Below are 10,695 nucleotides of genomic sequence, written 5' to 3' on the forward strand. Positions count from 1 at the left end.
AATTTTTGAGTATTTATGTTTATTTTAAAAAAATATAAACAATAATTGTACGAGAAAGTTAGTTAACCATTCAATCGATTTATTTGGAAACGAATGAAATCTTGCTATGGATGCGGAATGTGTCTAGATCAGTTTAAGTACTTCAATAAAAGAAGTGTCCAGGAGTTGGGGATCATGTTTCTTGAGAAGTTAAGTACAGAAAAATAAGTGACTAGCCACCAAGGCACCAAGTGTTGTTCATGTCCCAGCTATGGCTCTTGCCTCCCCTTACCACAAACTTAAAAGATTCATTTATTTTCTCAGATACAAACATGGCCGGCTTAATTAGATGATGGGTCAGTTGTCATGTTCTGTTTTGTTATGTCAGATGTCAATTATTAATTAGTCGATCGAGACGGACACAGACTTGAGAGGTTGTTTTCGAGAGAAACTGCACATATTTTGTTTTTTTAGTCAAAAATGAAAAATCAATTATTAAATGGTATATCGAGACGGACACGATTATTATACTTCCTCTATTTTGAAATATAGGTCGCTTGATTTTTTGGCACACCCTTCTAAGTTCTTTAACCGCTTACTTAAAATTGTTATTTTTAAAAATTTTCTTTTTCTGAATTATAATATTAATATTATATTTTTATTCAAAAAACGAAAATTTTGAAAATAATAATTTTAACTAAGCGGTCAAAAGACTTAGAAGTGCATGCCAAAAAGTCAAACAACTTATATTGTAAAACAAGGGGAGTATTGTTCTTCATAAATGTAGAGGGGTTATTTTCAAGAGAAACTGATTTCGATGAAAAATGGAGTATTCATGAATTATAAGTGTTTATGTATGACAACACAAGTGATACTACATTTGTCCACGTTTATGCTTTGCGTGGAAGTTGGCCCGGACACTCGATATATCATGAAAAATAAAATTGAGCATGAAATCTTATCGTATTGTGTTAATATCTCAAACTCATGATCTGTTACATGAACAAAGAATCAGGAAACGATATAATGCAATTACTCGCATTCATCTCCATGTTTCGAATGCTAGAAAGACCATAAAAACGCGATCATTGCAACCACGATGATCGCGATACAGAAATATCCGAGTTCAGAAGTTTCTCTGGTACCAACTTTGACATCTTTCAGAGCCAACCAGACTCCAGAGTCTCCGATGTTCACCTTACTACCAACAAATATCGAATTGTTGATCCCTTGAACATTGTTGTTCACATTGATGTTGATACATTGATAATCACCAGAGTCGTCGGAAGAGGAGCTGCGTCGAGCGACCATTGTAGCTCCGCTGTTTCTTGATTCCATGCCTATGCCCGCGAGCTCGCCATGGCTTGTTTCCAGGGTCATGATTAGTCTGTTAGATGAAGTTTGTTCGATGATGATTCGGTACTAATGAAAGACAAGCTTCTTTTCAATTGATTGCAGATGGAATACTTTGTGTTGAATCTGTTTGATGTTTCTTTGCTTGAAAAACAAGAAAATTAGTTCCATACTGCAACCACAAGAAACGTCAAAACTGGCCTCTTGGTCCAACGATATCTTCCTCGCTCCCGTTACAGGATGTCGAAGATTCGATCATTGTCCATTACAAGGCAGTGTGTGAGTATCTCTATACATCAAAAAAGTAAAACGGTTTAAGATTGCACAAGACTCTCGAATCAACAGAACACGGGAGATGTACTGATATAGAACATATATGGGAAACTAAAAACCAAATTCTTCTAGCAACTTCAGATAACTATTTACGAAGACCAAAAAAATCCTATTAATATGACAAAAAAATTCCTATTAATATGACAGAGGGGAAGAACATTGCAAACGGAAACACTTGATACAAACAAATTAACATGTCTAAAACTATCACAAAATTTACGAGAACTGATGGTTTATCCTAGTATAAATACATGATGCTGCACAGTTCCGCATACAGAATTTCATTTTCCTAGATCTTCTATTCTGTATTTATTACCAACCCTATATCAACCTCCTACTTATTTATGTTACATTTCATGCAGCATTGCAAGAATTCCCCAGCAGTGAAGTTGATATAGGGAAATCTTGTTGTAATGTGAGACTGAAACTACATTCCGCTTTTAAGGGTTTTGATGCACAATGTCGATACGCCTTTTACCTCTTGCCCTTCCATGTTTCTCAGTAAACCGAATGAAGCAGCTTCCCGAGCTGTAGTTTCCGGTATCAGAAGCAGCTCTTGGTGTATATTCATATCGATGGTTGCATGCTGTTTCGATCATAAATCGGGGATTCCAGAAGATCTTGTCGAATATTCAGAGACCAACTTAAGAAACATGGAAGATTTATCCTCTAATAGTCGAGCTGGAGCATCAAATTCTGCGACACGTCCTGCAAAATATATGAAATGGAAAATTTGGTAAGGTTCATTGAAATAATACTGAAAGAAATAGAACTGCAATTTCAAAACGCATTTACGAGTCAAAATCCTCAAGTAATTTTTGCAAGCATATCATGTATATTGTCTTACATCTACCAGATAGAAAAAAATTACAAAGCGTACCGTCACTGAGCACCAGAACCAAATCACTATCGATAACGGTTGGGATACGGTGAGCAATAGTACACACTGTACAGTCCTTAAATTCAGTCCTAATAATCTTCTGGATAAGATTATCTGTGGCTGAATCAACGGAGGCAGTTGCTTCATCAAGCACCAGAATTCTTGCCTGCTTCAGTAAGGCTCGGCCAAGAGAAACCAGCTGGCGCTGCCCTACGCTCCAATTATCTCCGTTTTCGAGGACTGTCGATTTTAAATTGGAATAGAAGACATGTTAGTCCAAGAAGATTGGAAAGTCCAACATGGATCATTAAGAGTTCTACTCTAGGCTAAAAATAGCACTGTGTATGCAGCTCGGATACCTGGTGCATCAAGCTTCTGCTCCTTGTGCCTAACTATCTCACCAAGCTGGGACTTATCAAGTGCCTATACGAAAATAAATTAAGATGCTTAATAGGGGCTGTCACAACCAGCTACAGGCTTAGTAGGTATAAACACCACAGAAGTACAGTACCTCCATATACACCGGCCTATCCCGATTATATTTTATTTAGACTTTTAGAGTGAGTTAAATACACTTGTAAATTTCAAGTTTGTTGTGGGGGTGGGGGGGGGGGGGGGGGGGGGGGGGTGCACTTGTAAATTTTCAGGGGTTCATATTGTACTTGCTGAGAAGCCAAAAGAAAATATAATAGATAACTTTAATATGTGAAGGAATAGTTAATGATACACCGCCCTTTATCCTCTACCCTAGTTCCTTCATATTAAATGGGTCATTCTGATTAATAAGACACATGTTTAGACTGAAGATGATTGTTTTGATCAGGTAATATCAAATATGTGATCTGATCCTATTACTCCGATATCCAATGACAACACATGACAAAACTGAAATATGAAACAAAATAAATGGATAATGATACTACCTCCCAAATTTCAGCATCTGAGTGCTCACTCAGAGGATCGAGATTTGCCCTAATGGTCCCTTCAAATAGTGTTGGATCCTGGGGTATTATGCTTAGTCGACTACGAAGATCATGGAGACCAATTGTTGAAATGTCAATATTGTCTATAACTATACTGCCGCCTTCGGGTTCAATCATGCGGAACAGTGCCTGAATCAAAGTTGATTTACCACTTCCAGTACGCCCAACAATTCCAATCTTCATCCCACCAGGAAATCTGCAACTCACACCATGAAGCACCACAGGAAGATTCTCCTTGTAACGAACCTACATTTACATGTATTGATCAGACCAACTGATAATAAATTTACTTTAATCACGCGTCTCTCTGTCCAAAACCGTGTACTATGAAGCACATGGTACAAGACAACTTGAAGTCGATGCAGATTCTTTTGCATGCACGTAAGTTTTGCAAATTCTTGGTATACACGAAATTTAAGAATCATCTAGCTGGACTGATATTTATTAAGCTCTGTGACTCTTCTCCTACTCGTAAATTTAATAGCAACAGTATATATCGACTCGGCCATAGAATTGTTTCTAGACTACCCTATAGGGTATCTCAAGACAGGAACAGATGTCTTTTAGGTAGGGAATAATCAAAATGAAGCAGATCATGACTCCTAAATCTAGAAAAATAATGAGCGCATTATAATGGTGGCAGAAGCCTGAGTGAACATATCTTACACTTTGAAGTTTGTTCTATATAAAATCAGTAAAAAATAAATACCTTTAAATCTATCAATTCTATAGTTCCTTCTTCTGGCCACAAGGTTGGGGGACGATTATCCTCAATAACTGGTGGAGCCTCACTAGGAATATTGCAATATTGATGAATCCTTTCGATGGAAATAATTTTATTTTCAAGTTTACAGAAGCTAAGTATCCATCGAGATAAACGGGCATTCAGATTGAGGCCATATGTCACTGCAAGGCCTGCCATACCTATATAGCAAACAACTACTATTAGAATTACCATCAAGTGTACGTATTGTGCATCTATACAACCTCTAGCCTTCGTATCACTATAAGACAAGTAGGATTTTGATGAAAAGTAAAAAATTAGCTAAAAATGATGAACGTACTTGGATCAATACTCCCATGTGGAATAGTCACTAGCAAAAACATACAAAACGCAAATACGAATGTTGACAATAACTCCATACGTAGGCAGAGCCACTCAATAGCTGATAGACTGCAGAAGAACGGACGGGCAAAACAATCAAGAAGATAGATGTTCCTCTTCATAAATCTCTTTTCTTGCCCAAATCCTCTTATTGTTGCTGCTCCAGCAATTGACTCAGAAAAGAGATGGATTACTGGCGATTTTTGGATGCTGACAATACGGACCAGTTCTCTAGATGACGCCATATAGTATTTCTGCATAGATGCAATATATATAATATCAGTTGGTCTATCAAATGAGTAAAATATTCACAAATATATGTAGAGATGACTGCGAAAAATTCTTTTAAGGAGGAGGTACTGCAAATGATCCATAACAGATACAAGCATATGCTAAATAAAGAGGACTTGTACATAGCAGATCTTTGTTTCTATAGTGTGCAGGGTACACCAGAACAGTGGTGGGTAAACGTATGCACAGTTGCACACCTACTTCACCTCAAAATATCTTGGATTGCTGTTGTAAGTCAAACTCTTGAAACGTCGGAAATAAAAAAAAGAAGTGCATTTGGAACTGGAAATCAATATTTATTACAGCGTAAAGCATATGACTGTCAAACATATATTCATGACTTTTCGTTATTCTTTTTTGTCAGATGACCAACTCTCGCAAAACCTTAAGGTGCTAAAAAAAGGCAATGAATTGATCATATTTATGACGATTTTTAATGCTTGAGCTTGACTATACAAACAGAAAAAATATGAAAAAGTAGGCTATGGCATAGTTATCTTAATTAATATCCTGTCCTATATTAATAAACAAAAGCTTTTAAAAAATTAAAAGAATATATAGGCTTGGACACTGCATTAAATTATATATATGTAAGAAAAGATGAACAGGAATGGAGAGGATCAGAAGCCTGATAATTAAACTTCACAAAGACCATATTTTACCTGCATCCACAAACAAGCAATGGCCATGGGTATAACAAGAAGCAGAATTTGCCAGGTAACTTGAGTCATAACACCAACTATACCAATAAGTTGAATTGTGGTTGATGCAAACCCGCCAAGTCTAAAGGGTATGTCTAGGTCAACTACACTTTGATCAACTGACACCTGACAATTTAAAAAAACAAAGAATTAATCTAAATGCTATAAAACAGTAATAATTGTATTAATGTTTTGGAAAAGTGAGAGAGTGAAACATAAACAATTATTAAACAAATATGAGATTCACTCTGAAAAAAACATAGCATTAGTTGATTATAGTAACTGCTTAATACTTACACGATTCAAGATCCGACCAGCTGGAGTAGAGTCAAAGAAAGACATCGGTGCTCTAAACACATTTCTGAGCATTTTCAAGAACAATTTCTGCGCAGCTGCAAGACCAAATGTTGCTACTAGTACAGCCCTGACAAAGATAAACCAGGAACTCCCAAAAGCAAGGGCCATATAAACAACAATAAGAACCATATTACTTGCTTTTGCTTGGTCCCCTTTGGTTTGGGGGTTTGCCCAAGCCATCCACCAATTACTAGCTATCTGAAGAACTTGGAATAATGTCTGGGCTAGGATAATAAGAGGAATCAATAGGCCCTTATATGCCGCAGCCATATATGATAAGTACACCTTCATGCTAATTTTCCCGCGTTCTCTCTCCTCTTCCTGAACAAGCTGTTTTTTCCTTGACCGTTTCGCTTTCTTTTTCTCTTTAATCGGTTTCAGATCTGAAGTAGATCCAACCTCTTGCACTTCCTTTCCCAAACTCTCCAAGTTACCTCCTATCGATTCGCATTTTTTACTCAGAAGAATAGAACCTTCAAGTGGATGATGGTCATCTGAGTCTTCAGAGGATTGATTGGGAATATCCATAGCTTCTATAGCTTCATGATGAGCAGACACCAGAGCATCAAAATCAGTGCCTGCTTGCAGAAGTTCATCATATTTCCCAGCTTGAATAATACGACCTTCTTTAATAACCTGCAGTTTGGAATGTGAATATAAAAAATGACCATCTATTTCGGAATGCATTCCTCTTTGTAAAATATCATAACTTTAAATGTGATATGGATGGTGGCTACATTGAGCATTTAATCAAAACTAATGTACAGAAAGAAAAGAAATGTTATAAGTAGCAACGAAGGACACACTTTATAGTTTAACAAAGCACTCCAGGAATCTAAGTGAATCTGAATAACAGTTCATTCTCTCTTCTTTTGTAAACTGTTTTCCTTCTAGATACTTCTACTTGTTTCCTAATTCATCTTGAGGGTCCAACTTTTCTCTCTAACAAATTTGGACTAGCAATGTTAAACAAATTTCCATGTATGACAGTCCCTAACTTAAATTTACATATAAGAAAGTGCATGACATATACATTATAAGAAAGTGCATGACATATCTTTTATCTATATACTCCGTGGCTTCTTCTCACCATGCTGACTGAAACTGCATACCTTAAGTCAATAACTCGTGATAAATTCCACAAAGAAAAATAAACAGCATCAATTAACAAAAGCAGCGGTTCTGTCATAGAAATTTTTTCATCACTACATTTAAGAGTTGACTAGAGACAGACACCTCAATAGAGTTTTTAGGCATTCATTTTTGTCAATATCAAGAATAGAGCAACAAGAAAATTCTGTACCAGTATTAAATCAGCTGCTGGCAGAAATTCAACTTGATGGGTCACATAAACTACAGTCTTAGTAGCTAATGCTGTCATGATGTATTCCTGCAAGCCCACCTCAGATATTAGGCCAAAACAATTTCACTGAACAAACTAGTTGAAAATAAACAACTCAAAACTATCTAGCTGAACAGAAAAAATAGTTAAAAATAAGCAACCCTAACCTTGAATAGTTCAGAACCTGTGTGTGCGTCAACAGCACTGAAGGGATCATCAAGTAAATAGATGTCCGCATCTTGATAGAGTGCTCTGGCAAGCTGCACACGTTGCTTCTGGCCACCACTCAGATTTATGCCTCTGTCACCAATAATTGTCTGATCACCATGTGAAAAAAGCTCCAAATCTTTTTCTAGCGAACAAGCATGAATTACACTCTTATATTTTGCCTTGTCCATTGGGCTACCAAAAAGTATATTTTCTTCTATATTTCCTGATTGTATCCAAGCTGACTGTGAGACATAAGCAGAGGATCCGCATACTCTAACCTGATCATTAAAAACCCACAATAAATGTACTATAAATGCAAAAAAGAACAAATAACTAATAATTTGAAAAAATTTAAAAAAGAGAACCACAAGCAACACAATAGCAACAAGACAGCAAACTAGAGGCATGAAACTCTAGTTCAAATATTTTACTTACTTCGCCAGAGATTTTGGGAATCTCACCAAGAATGCAGGAAAGAAAGCTTGATTTCCCAGAGCCAACCATGCCGCATACAGCTACACACATACCCTTTTCCACCTTCATTTGTATGCCTGATAATGTGATGCTTGAAGAAGAACCATCCCAGCAAAATTCACCATCTTTTATTTCTATTGCCACATTTGTGCTTCCTCGGGGTAACACTGTGATTGCATCATCCTGCAACTCTTCATCCTGTAGGAATCCAGTGATTCGATCAAGAGAAACTTTTGTCTGAGCCATCATCGCAACTAAGTCTGGAAAATTCCTCAAAGGCTCTTGTAGAATTCTGAAAGTGGCCAGGGCAGAAAGGACGGCCCCTGCTGTAAGCTTGTCCCCTAACAATATTGCAGTTCCAAAAGTGACAGCTGAAACAAATATAGGGGAGCTCCAGAATATAAAAGTAATAAATGCCTGTGAGTAAAGAGCTTTACGTAACCATTTGAATTCCACGCCCCGCATCTCCTCCAGTTTCAGACGGTATCTCTCCTCCCAGGCTTGTAGCTTGAGAATCCTCATGTTTCTAAGACACTCCGAAGTCTTCCTCATTCTTTCATCTTTTGCAGACATTAAGTTGTCTTGGTAATTTTCCTGAAACCTTGCCAAGGGAATAGTGGCCACAATGGAGATTATGGTGGCAATCAATGTTGCAACTGTAGCAATACCAACATTTTTGTAAAGGATGGCAAGGGCAAGTACTATCTGCATAGGAAGCATCCATATGTCATGGAGATACCAGGAATAGTCCCCTACTCTTTGAACATCAACGGCCATGTAATTGACGATCTCTCCACTGGAATGACCTTGCTTTGCAGCACTTGAGAGCCTGAGCCCCTTTTTGTACACCATTGCTGTGAGAGCCGATCTGACATGCATCCCTAATATGTCTACTCCAAGATACCATTGACGTGTTGTTAAGGTCTCCACTAGCTTAGCTGCAAAAAAGACTCCGGCAAGGATATACCCTTCGTGGGGGAAAGTCTCAATTCCTCCCAAGTAATCCACAAAGTAACTAATCAAGTATGGACCTACATATGAAACAAGAGTATTCAAGCCTGCAAAAATGGCATTAACTGCTGCCTCTTTCCAGAATGATTTGAGGATTGCCCAAGCTAAATAAGGTTGCCCGGTAGGATCTTCAGCCTTCAACTTCTCCCAGTTGGAATTTAAAACTTTATAATTTGTCTTAGAACGGTCTTTTGGGGCAAGAAGCGGAATGTCTTTCAGTTCAAGTGGTCTCTTTGCACCTAAAGAAAGAACTGGGTTTAGCCACGAAAGTGTGGCCAAACTAAAGATACCAGCTTCATTGTAAGGAGTAACCCTAAGGCACCCTGCTTCTTCTTCGACTAGCAAAGGCTCCTGAAGATCAGAGTTTCTGCATACCTGAATACCAGTGTCACCCCTGGATGCGGCTAAACTTAAAAAAGCAAGGGCAGGGGTTAACGCAAAATTTGCCAGGACATGAGAGTTGAAAAGTTTTGAGCCTTTGGTCAAAAATTTGTTTCCATCAGCATACAAAGTACACAGACAGATCACAAATGATGCACCCCACCAAACCCTTAACAGCAACGGAAATTTCTCCGAGGGCCTAAATTTACAATAAAGTGTTGAAAAACTCAAAGCGAGCCAAGCTAAACTCTGAGCTGCAGGAGAAAGCACCAACGTCCAATTTCTACTCCTCTTTTCTGTGGACTCCCTTATCAAACCAATACCATCATAACCTAATACCAATACTTGCACAAACAGCACATAAAAGCAACAAAAGGCTGTAGCTTTATACCAATTACCAATCACAATACTCTGAATCTCACTATCACGACGCCTAATCGGGACTGAATTCCCATTAGAACCCTCTTTATCAACTCGAATTCGACCAAGGCACAAATATACCTGTTTCGCCGACACAATGAACAGAAACACGAGCAACAATGTCAAGTTGATGCAAATTGATGACAATTCCAATATAGGCAAGCCATGAAGAGCCTCAGAGGGACTATTTGTCGCCGAAAATCTCCTTCTTTTGGCTGATAAATCAGAGATTGCTTGATTAATTTCCAACAAAAGACTGATACCCATTATAGATATCAATCTTTAATTGAACAGAACTGGTAACTTGGCTCACTAAATATATAGTCTTTTGTATAGGCAATAAAGATCTACTCTTGTTAGAACATTTCAACATCTGTATACCCTTATTTATAAGCTTAACAAACAGAAAGGCACAGTAGTGTAAAGATAACAATCTGCAAAAAACATAAGAAAACAAAAACAAAACTTTATCAACAACCTCACAGAGAATACAAAACCAAATTGAAATACTCCAACCCAATCTCTCTCCTCTCTCTCTCTCTCTTATCTCTGCAACACAAAGAGACAAAAAATGATGGCATGAAATTGAAATCTAAGAGAAACCCATGAGAGAGAATCCAAAAACCTGACCTGGGTTTATCTCACTTTTGCTGGAAAATCGATTGGAGAGCCGGTGTAGAATGCCGAGGCAGAGTATGAGATAAAGATTTAGATAGAAATAATAGAGTGTAAATAGAATAGCCAAAAGAGAAAAACTATACGTGTGTATACAGTGTAGAAACTGCTGCACTAGTACTACCATACAAGTGGGAGAAAGTGGAAATGAACCTGCAGAATTTTTCAAGTGTCGATATGAATCTAAGAGGTTCATGTAT

The 10,695-nt window shown here is 37.6% G+C and overlaps 1 protein-coding gene across 1 annotated transcript; it reads right to left on the bottom strand.

Annotated features, from left to right (window-relative positions):
* Positions 1-1,753: 1,753 nt before the first annotated feature.
* LOC108214126 (ABC transporter C family member 5) lies at positions 1,754-10,695 on the bottom strand. The gene is made up of 12 exons (XM_017385926.2): positions 10,451-10,695; positions 7,970-10,254; positions 7,492-7,812; positions 7,286-7,372; positions 5,923-6,618; positions 5,587-5,751; positions 4,593-4,887; positions 4,238-4,452; positions 3,469-3,774; positions 2,905-2,968; positions 2,546-2,785; positions 1,754-2,373 (listed from the first exon to the last, which is right to left on the bottom strand). The coding sequence occupies exons 2-12, from the start codon at positions 10,085-10,087 to the stop codon at positions 2,261-2,263; spliced, it is 4,620 nt and encodes a 1,539-aa protein (XP_017241415.1). The 5' UTR covers positions 10,088-10,254; positions 10,451-10,695; the 3' UTR covers positions 1,754-2,260.

This window comes from Daucus carota, chromosome 3, assembly GCF_001625215.2.
Source record: "Daucus carota subsp. sativus chromosome 3, DH1 v3.0, whole genome shotgun sequence".
NCBI classification, from domain to species: Eukaryota; Viridiplantae; Streptophyta; class Magnoliopsida; order Apiales; family Apiaceae; genus Daucus; species Daucus carota.

Bases quoted from the DNA above. Each gene is read 5' to 3' on its own strand.
- LOC108214126 (XM_017385926.2), bottom strand. From the start codon at position 10,087: ATGGGTATCAGTCTTTTGTTGGAAATTAATCAAGCAATCTCTGATTTA. The intron at 3,775-4,237 runs GTATTTATTTTT...ATGTAAATGTAG, and splicing joins TAGAATTGATAGATTTAAAG to GTTCGTTACAAGGAGAATCT. The intron at 2,374-2,545 runs GTACGCTTTGTA...TATATTTTGCAG, and splicing joins GGTTCTGGTGCTCAGTGACG to GACGTGTCGCAGAATTTGAT.